The sequence below is a fragment of the Macrobrachium rosenbergii genome, chromosome 30, assembly GCF_040412425.1.
Source record: "Macrobrachium rosenbergii isolate ZJJX-2024 chromosome 30, ASM4041242v1, whole genome shotgun sequence".
Classification (NCBI taxonomy): Eukaryota; Metazoa; Arthropoda; class Malacostraca; order Decapoda; family Palaemonidae; genus Macrobrachium; species Macrobrachium rosenbergii.
In genome coordinates, this window is record NC_089770.1 from 996,001 (window position 1) to 1,018,500 (window position 22,500).

Below are 22,500 nucleotides of genomic sequence, written 5' to 3' on the forward strand. Positions count from 1 at the left end.
ATTATACGCTGTAGCGGCTGTACAGAAAACTCGATTGCGCTAGTGGGCTTGTTCCATATGAATAGGGTTCATCTTCTGAATAATAATATAATAATAATAATAATAATAATAATAATAATAATAATAATAATAATAATAAAACTTCTTGATTCTACAACCAACGTCACAGAGAAGTTACAGAAGAGGACCCGTTAATTCGGCTGCAACAGCCTGTTTCCGAGTTGCTTCAATATCAATTGTTGTCTCATTTTCGCTCGCAATTGCTTGAGGGATATATTGCACGAGAGAGAGAGAGAGAGAGAGAGAGAGAGAGAGAGAGAGAGAGAGAGAGAGAGAGAGGGCGGTTTTAGCGCTTGTAATTGGAGACTTCTGTTGCAAGGGGGAAAGCGATGCAACAAGTGCAAAGCATTCTCGCTTGCATGCAGTGGCGAGAGAGAGAGAGAGAGAGAGAGAGAGAGAGAGAGAGAGAGAGAGAGGAGATGTCGCGTTCTGTCATACTATTGTCGACTTGGAAAGGAACGAAATGGAATATATAAAATTTCTTCAGCGCAGTCGAGTTTTCTGTACAGCATATAATCAAGGCCACCGAAAATAGATCTGTATTTCGGTGGTCTCGGTATAATGCTGTATGAGCCTGGCCTATATCGGTGCCAGACGCACGATTATGGCTAACTTTAACCTTAAATAAAAGAAAAACTACTGGGGTTAAAAGGCTGTAATTTGGTATGTTTGATGACTGGAGGGTGGATGATCAACATAACAATTTGCAGCCCTCTAACCGCAGTAGTTTTTAAGATCTGAGGGCGGACGGAAAAAGTGCGGACAGAAAAGAGTGCGGACGGACAGACAAAGCCGGCACAATAGTTTTCTTTTACAGAAAACTAAAAAGGTTTTAGGAGGAAAACATTTTCCAGTCGCACTATGAAACAATATTGTTAGGAGCTGATGGAGACACAAATATTTCAAAAACGCATTCACGTGAGATCTAGCCGCCTTCCACAAACATCTGCAGGCGTGAATATTTCATAAATAATCAGAGGAGCACTCAGATAACTCTGAATAAAGTGGGTGGAGTGATTTCAACGAGAGTAATACAGTCCCACTAAAAATTCTTTCTCACGCACACACTGATTCACTCGAGGCCACTTTTGAGGAGGTTCGAATTCAAGAAGGAGCAAACGCGATGAATCTTACACAGGCTTTAAATGACCCCCTTTTGATCAGGGCTCCCGAGGTCGAGGGAAAAATGAAGATTTATAATGAGTGATCCTTTAGAAGATTAAAATCAGCTGATCTTTTTTTCAATGCTGGCTGGATATTTGCTCGTTTCGTGGTCCAGAGTTCTCAGTGTGGAGAAGAAGAAGAAGAAGAAGAAGAAGAAGAAGAAGAAGAAGAAGAAGAAGAAGAAGAAGAAGAAGAAGAAGAAAGAGAGAGAGGTACAGTTATATACCTTGGTACCTTTACACAGAAAAATACGCAAATTAGGGTCTCGGGCCTCCAGGAAAGACGGGGGTAGAAAGAGGAGGGGTGAGAAAGAGTGGGGAGAAAGAGTAGGGGGAGAAATGGGGGAGGGTTACTTGACAATGAACGAGGCACCTTTACACAGGAAGATATGCAAATTAGGTTCTCGGGCCCGCCCTGGAAAGACGGGGAGGTGGGGGGGGGGGAGAAAGAGTTTGGGGTTGGAGGGGGCCATTTAAACCGGGGCAGAGAGCCACGAAACTGAAATCTCAGCTAATTCGTTTTAAATGGAACTCAGTTTTCCTCTGCAATTTTAACCGCACGGGACGACCACATGAATTATGCAGGAGTTGGATTATTTTCAGTTTTTAATTTATTTTATTTTTAACTCCCATCTCTCCTGCTGTTTAGATCTTGGCCAGGAAGAGGCGAGTCATACAAGATTATTATTATTATTATTATTATTATTATTATTATTATTATTATTATTATTATTATTATTATTATTGAGAAGGTGAAGAATCCTTGTCATATGGGACAAGCTCACCACCAAAGGGGCCGTTGACCTGAAATTCTAATAGCTTCCAAAGAATATTGTGGCATTCATCCGAAGGAAGTAACAGAATGTAATGGGAAATACAGAATAAGAAGATCAGCAATTAGAAAAACAGATAAATAAATAAATAAATAAATAAATAAATAAATAAATAAATAAATAAATAAAAATGTAAGTAAATTATTAAAATATATAAGGAGCACAACATTAGGGTAGAAATGCATTGCACGTTCGCCTGGACTTCTGATGTTCCTATTGCCCGACTTTCTCAGTAGGGAGACTGTTCCACAGTGCAATGGTGTGAGGAATAAAGGAATTAGGCAAAATTCCTTTCATCTGAGGGGACATTTTGATGTGCTCCATGACTACAAATGGGTGACTTAGATAAATATGTAATATGAGTGATATTAGTTAGTTGGTGAATCAAATTTGATTTACATTAATAGTCGGAGATTATGGGAAGAAGTTGCATAGTGTGGTGGAAGGATTTTAAAATTTGGAAGTGCCTGACAAAGCAGAAAGCTGTCAGTGAAGCTTCCATTTTCAAACTGGATTGATGTACAAAGTCAGAGAATGGCAGAAGTGGGGAACAAGTTATTGACTGAAGGAAATTTGAGATGCTTAAAAAAAAAAAAGTGAAAAAAGCAAATTGAGTTCTCTGTACAGCGTATAATCAAGGCCACCGAAAATAGATCTATCTTTCAGTGGTCTCGGTATATTGCTGTATGAGCCGCCGCCCATGAAACTTTAACCACGGCCCGGTGATTGCCTATCCTATATCGTTGCCAGACGCACGATTACGGCTAACTTTAACCTTAAATAAAATAAAAACTACTGAGGCTAGAGAGCTGCAATTTGGTATGTTTGATGATTGGAGGTTGGATGATCAACATACCAATTTGCAGCCCTCTAGCCTCGGTAGTTTTGAAGATCTGAGGGCGGACAGAAAAAGTGCGGACGGACAGACAAATAGTTTTCTTATACAGAAAATTAATATGAATGCTTAATACGACGTAACCATAAATACACAATAATACACTCGATAAAAAACATATCTCATATATTCCTACCAAGGCTGCCGGAAAAAATATGATGAAAAAAAAAATAAATTTCCCAAAATACGACGAAGAGGAAAAAAAGATACGTTTTAGATTTCCAGAAACAGTTCTGGAAATTCTCCGATTGTCATGATTCTATTTGCCACGATTTTAGTTACATGATTTTATTCGTCACGATTTTATCTCCACTCAGACATCCGGCGAAGCTGAAGAGAAAAAAAAATACCGAAAAAAAAATATTGACAAATGTTCATGGCGAATATTGACGAATATTTTCCATGTATTTTATATTTTCATTGCAGTTTGATATTCCGGAAAATTCGCAGTCTCGCCTCGGCTGATGAGATGCCTACGCAAACTGAGCGGAAAAAATATATATATATATTTATTTTGTTCGAATCTGCGAAATAATTTTGTTTGGGGAAATAAGAAATTTATATATATGCGCATTTTTTGAACGGTTGATATCGATAGCATCGCTGGCAATTTGCATTTGAAGGGGATGGGGTGTTCAAATGAAGGGTTGTGTAGGTATGTAAACAAACGGATAAATATAAATATAAATATAAATTTCTGAATCACATCAGGATCGAACCGGGTCTTTCAATTGAAGGGCAAGACCGCTGCCAGCCGACCACTTGTTGTAGTGGTCTCGTCTTTCAATTGAAAGACCTGGGTTCGATCCTGATGTGAGTCAGAAATTCGTTTCTGTGCCGCACGTAATAATACGCCATTTTCTTTGGAAGCTTAAGGAATTTCAAGTCAATGGCCCCCGTGGTGGGCTTGTTCCATATGAATAAGGTTCGTTTTCTGAATAATAATAATAATAATAATAATAATAATAATAATAATAATAATAATAATAATAATAATAATAATAATAATAATAATTCTCCCAATATCTTCACCTTTCAATATCTGTTTATTTTCTCTCAATATCTCCATCTTTAAATCTCAGAAAAAATACATCAGATATTTTGCAATTCATCTTGACAATATACCAAGTGGGTATTGGGATACAATGCCCACTGAGTGCAGTGAATGACACAGACCTGTAGGTTTAATGGTGCCAATTAGCCAGACAGATCTATCGTGTGTCACCTGCTGCTGATGAATTGGCAATGGGAGACATTTGCATGATATCTGAGTGACGAGATGCGTCACCGTACAATCTGGCATTGCATTAGAATTGGAGAAAAAACGTCAATTCTTTGTATTGTAAAAGTATGCATGTTTTGCAAAGTGAAATGTCAATTTGTGTGTTTTGGGTGGGTATGAAAGTGTGGGAAATGAGGGGAAAATATGCATGTTTTGTACAGAAAAATATTAAATTATTATTTCTAGATGGAAATGAAAATATGAAAAGGAAAAATTATGCATGTTTTGTATAGTGAAATGTCAATTTGTGTGTTTTGGGTGGGTATGAAAGTGTGGGAAATGAGGGGAAATATGCATGTTTTGTATAGTGAAATATTAATTGTTATTTCTAGATGGAAATGAGAATATAGATAAAAGAAAAATATGCATCTTTTGCATAGTGAAATGTCAATTACCATTTCTACACGGAAATGAAAATATAAAAAAGGAAAAAATATACATCTCTTGTATAGTAAAATATTAATTATCATTTCTACGTGGAAATGAAAATATAAATAAATAAAGAAAAATTATGCACCCTTTGCATACCTAATTGTAAATTACGATTTCCAGACACAAATCAAAATATGAAAAACAGATAAAATAAGTTCCTTCGAACTTTACTCCTGTAATACAAACTGAGGAATATTTTGCGTGATACAATTGGTGCTGTCATTCAAAACTGCTAATTAAACTGTACGAAAATATCTATTAATTTCGTGAAATCTAAAAAAAAAAAAATTAATTATACATGCTCAAAACGAAAGGCATAGCTGGATGAATTATTAGTATAATTACTAATTATATTTTTTTAGGAAAATGAATATAATTATCAATTACTTTCATTAGCGCTCTACAACAAGGAGAAGACGGAATTATCTAGATTCAATCATATTATATTTTTAGACAAACTGAATATAATTATCAATTACTTTTATTATTGCTTTACAATAAGGAAAAAAAGACCTATCTAGATTCAATCATATTATATTTTTAGACAAACTGAATAAAATTATCAATTACTTTTATTATTGCTTTACAATAAGGAAAAACGGAATTATTTAGAAATTCAATCATAATATATTTTTAGGAAAACTGAATATAATTATCAATTACTTTTATTATTGCTTTACAATAAGGAAAAACGGAATTATGTAGACATTCAATCATAACATATTTTTAGGCAAAATTAATATAATTATCAATTACTTTCATTAGTTCTTCACAATAAGAAAATAAACAAGAACTATCTAGACATTCAAATTAACGACACGCCGCTACTTCAAATGTTGGGAACAAACGAGCACCGTTTCCAGTTGGAAGAGTTCCCCACTTTCCACCGTACATTCACCTTTTCTTTTTTTTTTTTTTTTTTTGCCAAACGAAGCAACTCATTTCTCATTTGCTCTACAACTCATTCATTTGGTTTTGTTTCGTCCCCTGGAAAAAAATATTGAAATTCAATTGTTTTCGGTTTTCTGTTAAAGGAAACTATTGTGCCGGCTTCATCTGTCCGTCCGCACTTTTTCTGTCCTCTGGCCTCAGATCTTAAAATCTACTGAGGCTAGAGGGCTGCAAATTGGTATGTTGATCATCCACACTCCAATCATCAAACATACCAAATTGCAGCCCTCTAGCCTCTGTAGTTTTGATTTTATTTAAGGTTAAAGTTAGCCATGATCGTGCTTCTGGCAACGATATAGGATAGGCCACCACCGGCCCGTGGTTAAAGTTTCATGGGCCGGGGCTCATACAGCATTATACCGAGACCACCGAACGATAGATCTATTTTCGGTGGCTTTGATTATACGATGTAGCGGCTGTACAGAAAACTCGATTGTGCCGAAAAACTTCGGCGATTTGTTACTTGTTTTTTTCTGTGACTTATCAATAATTCATTTTTTACTGTGATTTATCATCGCCATTCTATTAATTTATCATTTTTTATTGTTTAATTTATTGTTTTTTCTGATTTATCAATCAATTCATTTCATATTTTTGTCAGGGATCAACTGGAAAAAATTAATTTTATATTATTATATTGTTTAATTTAATTTTATTCCCTGGAACATAAAATCTAATTCGCTTGTTTTTGTTATATACATTTTTCGCCCCAAAAAATTGGTGTTGTCTTGCTAAAGTTTGCGTTAATGATGGTGTATATTTTTTGCGAGTGTTTTTTGATAATGTGTTGATGTTTTTCTTCTGCAATAGGTGTTTTTTTCCTTGTTTTTATTTATGTTTTTTTAGTAATTATCGCTGATGATGATGAGGACATTTTGACGGAAAATTATATTATTATTATTATTATTATTATTATTATTATTATTATTATTATTATTATTATTATTATTATTATCATTATTATTATTCGTAAAAATTTCAACATCACGTTATTCACTGGAATGGTGAAAAAAATATAATGATATGTGTAAATATATCTTTAAAAATATAATTACACTTACATCATAATTATTATTATTATTATTATTATTATTATTATTATTATTATTATTATTATTATTATTATTATTATTATTATTATTCATAAACATCTCACCGTCACACGAGTCATTCAAATGGTGAAAAAATCAATATAGATGTAAGTGCAAATATATACATAAAAATATATATTTCTAATTATATTTACACTTCCATCAATATCGATTTTTTCGCCATTATTATTATTATATTATTATTATTATTATTATTATTATTATTATTATTATTACAAAGAGAAATTCACTGTATCTCTGTATGGTTAATTACTGAACAGCACAACCAGAAATTCAATGCTGTTAATAAGCACGGCCTGGTAATTACAGGGTAATTACAGCATCCAGGCTCTCTCTCTCTCTCTCTCTCTCTCTCTCTCTCTCTCTCTCTCTCTCTCTCTCTCTCTTCGACCTCCATGATGTCTAATTATTGGCAGGCTAGTCAGGTTAGGTCAAAAATTTATTTACTCAATTCTCTCTCTCTCTCTCTCTCTCTCTCTCTCTCTCTCTCTCTCTCTCTCTCTCTGCTCTGCTCTGGGTCGCTGTTGAGAGAGAGAGAGAGAGAGAGAAGAAGAGAAGAAAAGAGAAAATAAAAATAAACTTGAATAATCAGTAATACATCTAAATGTAATGCATTAAATAATTTCAAACTGGAAAACCTCGACCAGGGTTAAAAGTCTCTCTCTCTCTCTCTCTCTCTCTCTCTCTCTCTCTCTCTCTCTCTCTCTCTCTCTCTCTCTCTCTCTCTCTCTCCATATATATATATATATATATATATATATATATATATATATATACACACACATACACCACTTTGACTCCCGTGATGTCTAAGCAATGCTGGTCAGGTCAGGTCAGGTCAGATCAGGTCAGATCAGGTCATTTAATTTCTTTATTTCCTCAAGAAAGCCCCAAATTTCTCCCTGCTTCTGCATTTGATGATTCCCATAACCTTCTCTTTTTCAAGAGGCGGTTCTTCTGCGGTTAAGTTCTGGATTAGCAAATATATCACCACATTTGTTTCTTCTGTGTGTAACAAAATATATCAGTAAATCTTCAAACAGGAAAATATAGAACGTCACATGTACATGAAATATCATATTTACGAAGAACTGAATTGAATTGAATATAGCGTTTAGGCCAAAGGCCAAGCACTGGGACCTATGAGGTCATTCAGCGCTGGAAAGGAAATTGAGAGTAGGTAGGTCTGAAAGGTGTAACAGGAGGAAAACCTTTGTTAAGAGAGGGTGGATAGCGAAACAGAAGAATGATAATAAGGATGGAGGTACAGTAAAAGGAATGAAAGAGGTTGCAGCTATGGGCCGAAGAGACGCTGCAAAGGAACCTCGAGTAATGCCTACAGTACACCGCGAGAGGTGCACTGATGGCGCTACCCCACTACGGGGATATTTACGAAGAAGTTATGAAGGATTGGATACTGCCAAATTACCTGATGATGCAGATAAAGTAGTAAATGAAATAATGACATTATAATCTCAAATATTAAATAAACGAAAACTCTCAGCGGAGAATCGATTTTGTCCATCTCTCTCTCTCTCTCTCTTTCTCTCTCTCTCTCTTCTCTCTCTCTACAACAAAACAGGCAAAATATACAATCTCTCTACAAGTACAAACCATCTTAATAAATAACTTAAACTGAATGACCAAACTTTCCATCCTATTTGCTAATTCATCTCACAGATGATATCCGCTTCTCAGCATCATTGAATTGATGAGATGAGGCCTGCTAAGATCAACAAGTCTGTATTTGATGAGGACGGTATCAATTGTATTTGCTCCATTTACCACCGCCGAAGTTAGGCCCGGAGGAACTTTATGGAAACACGGAGGAATATGGAATACCTGAGTTCACGCAAACAGAGTGTGCTAACATAAGGTAAAGCAAACAGATTGTGTTTGTAGAAGGTGATTGTTACTTAAGGGTCGTTAATGGATGGTAGGGGGAGAGGAAAGGCCTGTGTACTTGCTAATAAGTACATGGATATCTAAGAACAGCACCACCCACGTAGGACCTGGAGAACAAGGCGGATGGACACTGGTGACTCGACGTTTAGATCTATACAACACTTAGTTCCTGTCCCCAAAACTCTCTCTCTCTCTCTCTCTCTCTCTCTCTCTCTCTCTCTCTATATATATATATATATATATATATATATATATATATATATATATATATATATATATATATATATATATACATTTACACCCAAAGTCATAACAGGATTTAACTGCAAAAGAAAAAAAACTGAAACGACATTTTGCAGGAATTAATATGGCGTGATTTCGCGACTTCTCGCGCTACAAGAAAATAAAATGGTCTCAGGAACGATATTATCTTCCGTTGCAAGATCCAATTTGCAATCCAAATACATTCATTGCAGACTGATCACGGTAATTCAGACTGATGGATTCTGCAAATATCACCGGAATGGGTATTAAGGTTTTTTTAATGTTATAAGATGAGAAAGATGTATATTTGTCAAGTGATGTGAAGAGTGTATGCATATATACATACATATATATATATATATATATATATATATATATATATATATATAACATACACATACATATGTATATAATTTGTGTGTATGTATGTATATAATTATATATATGTATATATATATATTTATATATAGGTATATATACATACATGTGTGTATATATATATACATATGTATGTATGTATGTATATATGTCTGTATGCGCAAGCGCAAGAAGCGCGCCTCTGACCATTGTCTGTTATTGCCTCTAATTGATCTGCCGGGATCAAGAAGAATAAAGGCGCCTATTATGAGAGAATCCGTCTGTTATTCCCGCAGGATTTGTTTCGACACACCTCCTGACCTTCGCAGGCGTCTGAAGGATTCCAATTTGCCTTTGGCAACCAACGCTACAATAGGATTTTGTACATCAAATATTGATTTCTCTCTCTCTCTCTGTCTATCTGTTCAACTGTCTGTCTATCTGTCTACCTATCTATCCGTCACTTCTTATATGAAATTCAATGTGTTTTTAGTTTTCTGTAAAACGTCGGTGTGCCAGCTTTGTCTGTCTGTCGAACTTTCTTCCGCCCTCAGATCTTAAAATACTGAGGCTAGGGCTACAAATTGGTTTTGATCAGTTATCAATCATCAAACATTCCAAATTTCATATCAATTTCATTTATCTAAGATTTAAAGTTAGCCATAATCGTGCAATCTGGCAACGATATACGATATGCTACCAGTTCGGGCCGTGGTTAGAGTTTTACGGCTCTGGCCAGGAGACCACCGAAAGCTGAAATTCGATGGGATTATACGCTTTCAGAAAACTCGATAGCGCCGAAGAAACTTCGGGGCACTTTTTACTTGTTTAAATATAAATAATCCTACAAGAATTTTAAGTTATTTTTAACAATAATTTCATATCATTTCATTATCTGGTAGAAACACATTCTCAATATCTCTTTTATTTATCAAAGTTCACAGACTAATATATTTACGAATCTAGCCCAGGAGGGTCTAAGAAATGAAATTCGGATATATTTCAGGAGTGGGGTAGGGTGGGGGGCAGTTCCCCCCTTTCAGATTCTCCCCCCTCCCCCTTGTCTCCGAGGCTGATAAATTCAAGCAGATATTGGCTCTGGCTACCCAGGGCATGTTCGCTTGGTCTTGAAATAATTAACAAGAAAGCGCTGTTTGCTATCTTGCTATCAATAGCGTTCGAAAGGGGTCGTTCTTTTGATAGTTTCTTCCCAGGCAGAAAAACGTCATCCAGTTCGTTCTTTTACTCATTTTTCCCCAGGCAGTAAAACGTCATCCAGTTCATTCTTTTACTGATTTTCCCAGGCAGAAAAACGCCATCCAGTTCGTTCTTTTACTGAATTTTCCAAGGCAGAAAAACGTCATCCAGTTCGTTCTTTTACTGAATTTTCCAAGGCAGAAAAACGTCATCCAGTTCGTTCTTTTACTGAATTTTCCAAGGCAGAAAAACGTCATCCAGTTCGTTCTTTTACTGATTTTTCCCAGGCAGAAAACCGTCATCCGAGCTTAAATGAAATACTTCAAATTTGTATAAAAGTGACGTAGAAGAAAACTAAACACGGAGAGAGTAAAAATATTCTCAGCAAGTAAAAATATCCTTATTACTTTTAACACTTGTACAGTGTAAATCAGGAAGAGAAACTGGAATATTCCAGGCACATTCCAGCTCTGAGTACGCAGGGGAAAAATGTGGCCAAAGGAATTTGAAGAATGCAATTATGAAGAATTCGACGCGTTGCACACGTTATGTTTTTGCATTCCAAAATCAACGCGATTACTTATCGGTTTAAAAATCGATTATGTTTAATATTTTTTGTTTATCAGTTCTTTAGTGTTGGTATCGACAATCTATTGAAGATACTCTTATATAACTTGAAGTATGTCTATGAAGTTTCTTCGGCGCAATCGAGTTTTCTGTACAGCCGCTGTAGCGTATAATCAAGGCCACCGAAAATAGATCTATCTTTCGCTGGTCTCGGTATAATGCTGTATGAGCCGCGGCCCATGAAACTTCAGCCACGGCCCGGTGGTGGCATGTCCTATATCGTTGCCTGAAGCACGATTATGGGTAACTTTAACCTTAAATAAATTAAAAACTACTGAGGCTAGAGGGCTGCGATTTCGTATGCTTGGTGATTGGAGGGTGGATGGTCAGCATACCAATTTGCAGCCCTCTAGCCTCAGTAGTTTTTAAGATCTGAGGGCGGACAGATAAAAGTGCGGACGGACAGACAAAGCCGGCACAATAGTTTTCTTTTACAGAAAACTAACAAGAAAGACCGCAAAACTCCGCCAAGGCTGCGTCATCTTCCCACGCAGATCGTTTTCCTCAAAAGTTACTTGTACACCTCTTTCAAATTCGGTCTAATTTTATAAAAAAAAGAAAATAAAAATTCGCTCAAGACTTTTTGCGAAATCTTTGAAAACATCGGACTATATAGCTCGCGAGGAATGAATTTTTTTGCTTAATCTTTCAATACACCGAATAAAATAACAGACTAGGATTCTCTCACAACAGACATGCAATCAAATTACTATTATTATTATTACTATATTATTATTAGTCAGAAGATGAAACCTATTCATATGGAACAAGCCCCACAAGAGACACTGACTCAAAAATTCAAAGCTTCAAAGAATATGATGGTGTTCATTAAAGAACTATTATTATTATTATTGTGTGTTATTATTATTATTATTATTATTATTATTATTATTATTATTATTATTATTCAGGTGAAACCTATTCCTATGGAACAAGCCCACCACAGGGGGCCACTGCCTTGAAATTCAAGCTTCCAAAGAATATGGTGTTCATTAGGAAGAAGCAGGAAGAGGAATCAAAGGGAAAAATAGAAAGAAAAGTCATTACTGAAACAGAAGAGAATTAGGAAAGGATCGAATCATTCTATCTCAGTTTCTACTGTAGACTCTGAAGGCACCTGAGCTCTCCAGGCAGTGCAACGAAGCCTTTGTCCTATAGACATTTGCTTGGGCTTAATCCTTCCCGACTCAATCTAAGTTCTACACAAAGGGCTTAGCGGAGTCTTTGTGCTCAGAGGAAAATTCAATCCGTAATTGGCAACTGGAATAACAAGTGAGTACATAAGAACTTTGCCTTTCTCAGTCAGACAAGGGAGATATTTCTGTGCCAGGTAACGTCATCATATCTACACTCAGGGAGTTATGATAAAGTAATATATCAATCAGGTAGATGAGATATTTCTATCCCTGACAACGCCATATCTAAACTCAGGCAGTTATGACGAAGTAATATATTTCTTTGTCAAAAGACCAAAGTTGCCTATTGCGAAAAAATATCAATATTTCATTTTCTCGATATTTGCTTGTATATTAATCGCCTTCCTATATATTTAGTTTGACTAGAAGCTAAGCGCTAACTCACTTACTGTGTATACATCTGTTTATATATATAAATAACTTTTTTACTTACCATTGTTGTGGGGTTGATGGACCCAAAACTTCTTATGTACAGTTCACAAGTCACGTTGGTCGGCTCATCTGAAAGAAAGAATTTGAGATGTTTTATTTATCATTATTATTATTATTATTATTATTATTATTATTATTATTATTATTATTATTATTATTATTATTATTATGTATATATATATATATATATATATATATATATATATATATATATATATATATATATCTTTCACAAATGATAAGTGCATTTTCCATGTACTTATCATGCTCAGTTATCTTCAGCTTGCATACCTAAGAATTGTATGCTAATTTCTCCCTATTCTCTCTACATGTTCAAGCCACATCAAGATTTTTGTCCCATCTGTCTAGAGGAATCATTCATTATATTTTCCTTATTCTATGAATAGTCAAGATTATTACTCCCATTTATTGATTAAGAATAAACAATATCGAAAATAACATAGCCTATATTTAGAGATCTCTTTTGGGTGTTTATATCACTAAAAAAAGATATCAAATTCTTTCAGTATTTTATAACTTTTTTTACCCTTATTTAGAGATTTTCTTTTTTGAATATTTAGATCATTACAAAATCTATGAAATTCTTCCAGTAGTTTGTACAGTTTTAGTACTTTACGCCATGAATAAAAACATAATTCAACCTTATCTTATAGGCAATTCAGAAGCCAAGAAACTCTTCTAGTAGTTATTACGTCTTAATACTTCACGCCATCAGTAAAAATACATTTCTCCATTTTTATCATTTTTGTTATAACTCCTCGTCGCAGATTCGTCGTCAAGAAAAGGTTGCTGGATTTACTGAGGCCGAAAAGGCCATCTTTATTGGCTTGTTCTTTCTTGTCGTTTCCTTTAATTATTTTGTCCCTGTGTGTGTGTGTGTGTGTGTGTGTGTGTGTGTATAAGGTCAAGTCTTGTTATCTGAGCCACACTGGAAAGGCTATACGTTCCAGTAAGAGAAATAACAGGGGTCAAAGTTCATATGGAAATTTTCAAACATACGTGTGCGTGTGGTATATATACTTGTGTATGTATGTAATTCTTCTTCTTCTTTCGACCTTGTTGGTCCTCCCAGGGTCGGCCGCTTGAGTCAACTTTCTCCATCTACTTCTATTCCTTTCATCTTCTTCCCCCAGTATCACCTCACCCATATCCCTCCTCACCACATCTATAAATCTGATCCGCTGATGCCTCACACTCCTCCTCCTCCTCCCCATCACTGGCATGTTCTTGACTCTCTTGATTGGTTCCACCTCCTCTCTTCTCATTGCATGTGTCTGAATGTGATCCGCTGATGCCTCACACTCCCCCTCCTCCTCCCCATCACTGGCATGTTCTTGACTCTCTTGATTGGCTCCACCTCCTCTCTTCTCATTGCATGTGTCTGTATGTAACTATTTCCGCACAAACATATGTAAGCGTCTTGGTAAATGCAGAAATTTACAAAGACATGGTCTGTCACTTATCTGTTGCATATATTTGTTTTTCAAGTTATAGAATAATTATCACTGAAACAAACCAATCACAGCTAAGATTCACTTGTCACAGAATACGAGGCCCGGTTTGTTCGGAGATGCTAAAACGTGTTCCAAATCATCTTGCATTTTTCCTCTCTCTTTTAAGAATTCCAAAGAATATACTTCTTATAAAACTGATACACTACATCCTATGTCTTGCTTACTGTCCACTGCAGCATTTAAAACAGTTTCAGTTTTAATGTGCGTACAGTTGGCCTTACTTAGGAACCTTAACTTCATCAGTTATTCCAGCGTGAATTCACTTAGCCTTAGCGTAACCACTGAATTTGGATAACGACCGAGCCGTTTTGACCTCATAAATAATTCCTCACTCTCTCTCTTTCTCTCTCTCTCTCTCTCTCTCTCTCTCTCTAGGAGAGAGTAACCCACCAGGATTGGGGTGGGGGGTTAGGGGTTGGTTAAGGCGTTCTTCAATGATTCATCAGATTCATCAGATGGGGGAATTCCAGATATAATATGCTAATGAGCTCCGTCGGAGATCAAACGACGCCGAATCATAGCTTGGATTAAAAATGTATCCTGTTGATGATGAGGTTTTGGCAAAGTTTAGCAGGTTTGGTCTGGGTTACCTTTTAAGTCTTTGTTTATTTATTTAGTTATCAATTAATTAATTCATGTATTTATTATTATTATTATTATTATTATTATTATTATTATTATTATATTATTATTATTATTATTATTATTCAAAAGGTGAACCCTTTGGCAGATTTGGTTGGGTTTTCGTTTATATCTATATTCATTTATATATTTATGAATTATCATTATTATTATTATTATTATTATTATTATTATTATTATTATTATTATTATTATTATCATTATTATTCAGAAGATGAACCTTATTCATATGGAAAAAGCCCACCACAGGGGCCACTGACTTGAAATTCAAGCTTCCATACAATATGGTGTTCATTAGAAAGAATTATTATTATTATTATTATTATTATTATTATTATTATTATTATTATTATTATTATCCAGAAGATGAAGAACCCTATTCATATAGAACAACCCCCCCAACAGGGGCCACTGACTTGAAATTCAAAGGCTTCCAAATATCATGGTGTTCATCAGCCCACAACTGCTCCAAATTGGAAAATGTTTGAAACGTTGAACAGACCTTAACATACAGCTGTTCCGTATTGGAAGACGTTTGAAACGTCCACAAACTCTTAATAAAAAGCTATTCCGAGTGAGGAGACACTTCCAACCTTGTGGCCTCTGGGTAACCGAGGCCCTGCATTATTAACCCCGTCAGAAGAGTGGCCAGGAATTCTAAGGTAGTCCAAGTACATAACCGCATGCATAATAATTGGGGTGCCAGTCGCCGGGAGTTCATAAGCAATTATTAATGATATCCCTTCAGAGAGGCAGAGAGAACCGAACCAGGCAAGTAATGCTCTTAATGGATGGGTTTAATGATTTACAGGACACGAATTGTAGATGAGAAGCGCTCATTAATCTCCCCCCTCCCACCCGGGTGAGGGCTCAGACGATTCTGAGGCTTTTTATAGCGCATTGCACATGCATGCATGTATGTATATATAGATAAACATATATATATATATATATATATATATATATACACAAAGTCAATGGCTTCTGTGGGCTTGTTCCATATGAATATTGTTCATCTCTAGTAATATATATATATATATATATATATATATATATATATATATATATATATATATATATATATATATATATTAATATATTATGGGCTTGTTATATATATATATATATATATATATATATATATATATATATATATATATATATATATATATATATATATATATTATTTATATAATTTGCAAGTAATTTGTTTAGGAGAGAGAGAGAGAGAGAGAGAGAGAGAGAGAGGTAGTTCAGAGCAAGCAATCAAACACCTCATCATCTGAAAACCACTTAATTAAATACATCCCACGCACGGACAGTATTAGACCCCCCTCTCCCCTCCCCAAACCATCGAAATGTTAGCATTGCCCGTTCAAGAAATCTCGAAGGGAAATTACGAGAGAGAGAGAGAGAGAGAGAGAGAGAGAGAGAGAGAGAGTTCGTGTGTTTGCTAGCGTGAAGAAAAGTCTTTGCCTTCGTCCATCGACTGGAAAATCAAAATGTTCCAGGTCTGTCAATTTCCAGAGAGAGAAAGTTCAGGGTTGAATTTATCTGCTTTCCAGACTGGTGACTTCCCCACCCCCACCCCCCCAACAAACCCTGTCTTCTCAGGTATGATTCTTGTTCTACGAGTTTCGTTTTCTTTTTTTTGTTCTCTCGTTGTGTTCTTCTTCGCTAAGTGATGATTAAGTGACTTGTGTTATCTGCTGACTGTGTTCTCATCTGTAGCTGTACATCTCTTGTTGCTAGAATCTCTGTAAATCCTTCTTTTTGTGTTCATTTTCTTGACCTCAGATTTCTTTATTTTCAAATCTTCCTCCTAGCACAACATTGTTCTTTATTGTTTTTTATTGGTGTTTATTCAAAAACTTACATAATTAATACACAAACATATTTTGTGTATACAGGGATTCATCCTCGATTGGGTAAAACTTATGTAGTCAGATGAAAATTTTGTAAGAGACAGATGATCCAAGAATGGAAAAGAAATATACTGAAAGACATTTTAGGGATGAATCTGGAGCTGTGCTTGGTTTGACAGAACGCGGAGGGTGGCAGTGCTAGGTGACTTAACTGCAAAAGTAAAAAGACATGCTATGATTGGTAGATTTCCAGTCCCTGGAGTGACTGGGAATGCAGTGATAAGTTTTGTGAAAGCATAATTAAGTTTCTGCTCAGAATTACATGCTGTCATAGACCTTCATGTATCAAAAAGGCTAATTTACGCATCAAAGTCGTTGGAAATATTCTTATGTAAGGTACAGATTAAAGCTGCAATAAAGGGCTAGAAAAAAATTCTGTTATCCTCCACATTAATTTCTTTGATAGCCAACAAAATCAGATTTATAAAACAGATGTTAATTTCAAAAAAGGGCCTGTCTCTTCATAACCAGCTGCTGCTTTTGAAAACAATTTTCATCCTACCTTTTGATGCCCGTCAAAAATAAAACAGAACTGGAATTAACGTCACTTTTCTATTTTACTAGCATTACCGGACACTTCTCAGCCAAGTTCCGACTCTCTCTCATTTGCATAAACAGTGTTCCCCATTGGCATTGCCTCGTCAGCCCCCCTCTTTTTACTGGATTTCCAGAGAATCTTTTAACATCAGCTACAAAAATACGTTGGAGAACGATTAAATTTTAGTTCTGACCCAGATATTTCACTCGCACGAGGATGTTGGTTGCGTAAATTAATGCTTTTGAAAAGTTCAGGTGTACTGCTGCGATGTTCTGGCTGATAATGTTACAGAATACTAAAAAAAAGAACAATGTAACACAGATTCTAGTTTAAACAAGTAAAAAATGCGTCGAAGTTTCTTCGGCGCAATCGAGTTTTCTGTACAGCCGCTACAGCGAATAATCAAGGCCACCGAAAATACAATCTATGTTTCGGTGGTCTCAGTATAATGGTGTATGAGCCGCGGCACATGAAACTCTAACCACGGCCCGGTGGTGGCCTAGCCTATATCGTTGTCAGAAGCACGATTATGGCTAACTTTAACCTTAAATGAAATAAAAACTGCTAAGGCTAGAGGACTGCAATTTGGTATGTTTGATGATTGGAGCTTGGATGATTAGCACACCAATTTGTAGCCCTCTAGCCTCAGTAGTTTTTAAGCTCTGGGGGCGGACAGAAAAAGTGCAGACAGAAAACACTAAAAACAATTTGATTTTTTCATTATTATGATTATTCAGAAGATGAACCCTATTCATATAGAACAAGCCAACCACAGGGCCCCACTGACTTGAACTTATCAAGCTTACAAAGAATATTATGGTGTTCATTAGGAAGAAGAGAAGGTAACGGGAAACACAGGAAGAGATCTCATTTATGAAAAAGAAACAAATAAATTAATAAAGTTCAAAAGATAAATAGAAAATGATAACCTGACATAACTCATTTGACATTCTCCCTCTCGCGTCGCGACTGCGAGAGACGCAAGATAAAAAAAATTAAGGCACCTTAAATTATGCCCTTCAGAGGCTGAGTAATTTTTTCCCACGATCAATTACGAGGAAGATTAATTCCGCAGACGTCACGCAGACCTCCAGGCAGGATGTTTTCGTTCCAAATACACGGGGATGGAATTGGGGAAGACTAATATGTTCATAGTGGTGAGATTGACAGAAAGGAACATTCACTGGTGAAAGTTTCCCGGAGGTATGAAAACAGGGCGGTATTTGCTGAGTGGATCTGGGGGTCGCTGAGTAGATTTGGGGGAATATTTATGAGTGGATTTGGGGGTCGCTGAGTAGATTTGGGAGTCTATTTATGCATGGATTTGAGGGTTGCTGAGTAGATTTGGGATCTATTTATGAGTGGATTTGGATGTCCTCAAAGTAGATTTGGGGGTCTCTCTATGAGTGGATTTGAGGGTCTACTTATGAGTGGATTTGGGGTCTATTTATGAGTGGATTTGGGGGTCGCTGAGTAGATTTGGTGGTCTATTTATGAGTGGATTTGGAGGTCTACTTATGAGTGCATTTGGGATTTGGGGGCTCAAAGCCTGCCACTCACTGGTGGCTTGGATGGCGCCATTGCGTAAACCCGGTGGTCCGCCAACCTAGCGGTCTTAAAACTCGAGGGTGATTAGAGAATAGGTACCAGCCCTTGGGCTGGGGAGTTAAACAGTGGGCCTAGTGACACACTTGCCACGTGCCTTAGGTATTGGAACCTGTCCCTAAATGACTGTTGGCAAATGAAACAGGAGATCAGCGCCTGCCCTATGAGCCTTGCAGAGGCCCAGGAGGACTTTAACTTTTTAACTTTTAATATGCCTTAATGGCCTTATTAAGCAGTAAGTTTCATACCCTTTTATATTTTCAAGAGTTCAGTTAAAATTGTCAAGAAACATTTTTAAGGTTAAATACGTCATGTAAGCTGAATTATCCGAAGCTAAAACAGCCTTTCTAGAACGGTTTTCATATAAATTTCAATTAGACGACCAGATAATCTCTCTCTAAATATTACAATCATAATTTCCAGGGCTCTAAAACTGATATGTACCTGTCTAGTACCATATCCTAATAGACTTTTTTATCTGTCAACTGAAGAGTGTACATAGAATTATAGCCCTCAAAAGAATTATGAACACAAAAAAATAGACAAATCCGTTCAAAATTACCATATCCACGAGAGAGAGAGAGAGAGAGAGAGAGAGAGAGAGAGAGAGAGAGAGAGAGAGAGGTTTACAAATAAATTAACTCCCTCGAAATAAAATTGTGAAAAAATTCCTTTAACATAATGGAAGTGTCTTCTTCACGGGGCGTCCGAACCATATGCTCTTCCTACGGGCTTTGATTCAATCCCATTTCCCTCTCGTGAAATAAACACGATTTGAGATACAATTTCCATACGGGGACGATGCTATTATACCGAGTAAATGGGGGGTAGATGTATCGATTATGCGTTGTTGTTGTTGTTGGAACGAAAGGACGGTTACTATTTGTTATGGGGAATCTTTCTGAAAATGGAAATGAAAATTGGGAAAATTAAAATTGGCAGCTCAAAACCTGTATATGTATATGTATACATATATATATATATGTGTGTGTGTGTGTGTGTACTTATGTGAGCAACCTCTCTCTCTCTCTCTCTCTCTCTCTCTCTCTCTCTCTCTCTCTCTCTCTCTCTCTCTCTCTCTCTCTCATATTTAACAAAACATACACATACACACAAGCATATATAAATAAATAAATAAATATATATATAATACATATATATCCGTGTGTCTGTATACCTGTGAACTTCTCTCTCTCTCTCTCTCTCTCTCTCTCTCATTGTGTGCGGTGCCTGAACTGCCAAATTGACGCGACCAACCAGACAGGTAGAATGGAACACAGGTAGGCTGGCGTCCTGTCATCATCAATTGATTACCTTTTCTCTCTCTCTCTCTCTCTCTCTCTCTCTCTCTCTCTCTCTCTCTCTCTCTCTCTCTCTCTCTCTCTCTCTCCCTCTCGCCACTCCATAATTGGAGGCGGCGGGCGGCGCGCCGCCTCGATAGAGACCCGACTGATTGATTTGAAAAACTTACTGGCGTCACAACATAATGTCAACGGTTGCTTATTATGGAGGTAGGGACGTCGGCCGTAGGCTTCCTTCCTCATTGTCAATATTGGCGAGGCTGGAAGGATATATATGTCTCTCTCTCTCTCTCTCTCTCTCTCTCTCTCTCTCTCTCTCTCTCTCTCTCTCTCTCTCTCATGTTTGAGCCCTCGTTCATAATCCATCACGAGGGGATTTAGAGAGAATTGCAAACTTAACAATATTAAAAAACTGCATTCCCATTCAAAATTCTTTTTTGCGAAATCCTATGACAAGCAAAGCGAACTCATGTGGCTTTCACCATTATTATTATTATTATTATTATTATTATTATTATGTTATTATTATTATATTATTATTATTATTATTATTATTATTATTCAGAAGATGAAACCTACTCATAAGGAACAAGCCCACCAAAGCAGCCATCGACTTGAAATTCAAGCTTCCAAAGAATATGATGGTGTTCATTAGAAAGAATTATTATTATTATTGTTATTATTATTATTATTATTATTATTATTATTATTATTATTATTAAGTGTATGAAACCTATTCACATGGAACAAGCCCACCAAAGAGGCCAATGACTTGAAATTCAAGCTTCCAAAGAATATTATGGTGTCATTAGGAAGAATTAAGAGGAAGTAAAGTGAAATGCAGGGAGAAGAAATCCCAGTTATCAAAAAAGAAAAAAAATAATAAATAGATACAAACTTATTAAACTGCAAGAAGAATAGTATTAGCGCAGCAATCCACCACGAGGAGATTTAGAAAAAAAAACTGCAAAATTAACAAACATTAAAAACCTGCATTCTGTTCAAAACACTTCTTTGCCACTCGCATGACAAGAGCAACCAATTTCTGTGGCTTTCTGCCCTCATTTCCAAAACAGCTCAACCTTTCTCGACTTCCGTCAAAGCGAGAATGAATCCACGACGGCGTCCGTCAGCCACTGATCGATACGGAACAGAAAATAATCTGTCAGAGGAAAAATTATATCGGTCTGTTTTTTTATATTTTTAAAAATTTTTTCTGACATCAAAGGGCAGAGCGAATAGTGTTTATTTTGCTGTTCTGACTTTGAACAGGGTAATTTAACGCGTTTGGTCTGTCTTTCATGAAAGTGGTGAATATTTTAAAAAATTGTTTGTTATCATTATTATTTTTTGAATGGTTTTGTGTGGGTGTGAAATAGCAGAGTGAACCATATACACTTATGTGTATGGTTGGTCACGTATCCATGGTTGTTATATGTATAATTTTAGAGATGCAGACATCGTACAGATAGGAGAAAGAGGACCTCATATATATATATATATATATATATATATATATATATATATATATATATATATATATATATATATATATATATATATATATATATATATATATATATGTGCTTTCTTTTCCGTTTTCTTAATTTGGTCCTCTTTTCTAATCCGTGCGTTTCCAACTGCTTGTATTTTTGTCTTTTAGCTTATTCTCCTGATTCTCTCTTATATTACACGCATGACAACCGTAAATATATACGACCAGCCACGTGTGCGGTTCACTTTATTATTTCGCACCCACACAAAACCATTTAAAAAAATAATAATGACAATAAAAAGTTTTTTTTCGAAACGTCAGCACTTTCATGAAGACTGACCAAACGCGTTAATTACTCTGTTCAAAGTCAGAATAGCAATAAACACCTTTTGGCGATCGTTTAAGCTTAAAGATTCCATTCGCTCTGCCCTTTGATGTCAGGGAAAAAAGAGAGAGAGAGAGAGAGAGAGAGAGAGAGAGAGAGAGAGAGAGAGAGAGACCGTATATTTTTTTCAAAGACAGATTATTTTATTTGCTATATTGATCATGGACTGTGATGTTTTTCGTGGATTCTCTCACTTTGAACGAAGCCAAAATCAATTGGGCTGTTTTCGAAATGAGAGCTAAATGAGTTGGCTTTGCTTGTCCATATAATTTGGTCCAAAAAACTGTGAATGGAACGCAGTTTTTTTTTTATGGTGTTCTTTGGGTCAGATTTTGCGATTTCTTTTGGGTCTCGTCGTGGTGGATTTT

General features: G+C 35.9%; 1 protein-coding gene across 1 annotated transcript in view; it reads right to left on the minus strand.

Moving 5' to 3' along the window:
• Window positions 1-22,500, minus strand: part of LOC136854709 (glycine receptor subunit alpha-2-like) — a 107,112-nt gene that overhangs the window by 11,948 nt on the left and 72,664 nt on the right. The window contains exon 4 of the mRNA XM_067131294.1: window positions 12,708-12,775. Within this exon, the coding sequence (XP_066987395.1) occupies window positions 12,708-12,775 (68 nt within the window). The remainder of the gene's footprint in view (window positions 1-12,707; window positions 12,776-22,500) is intronic.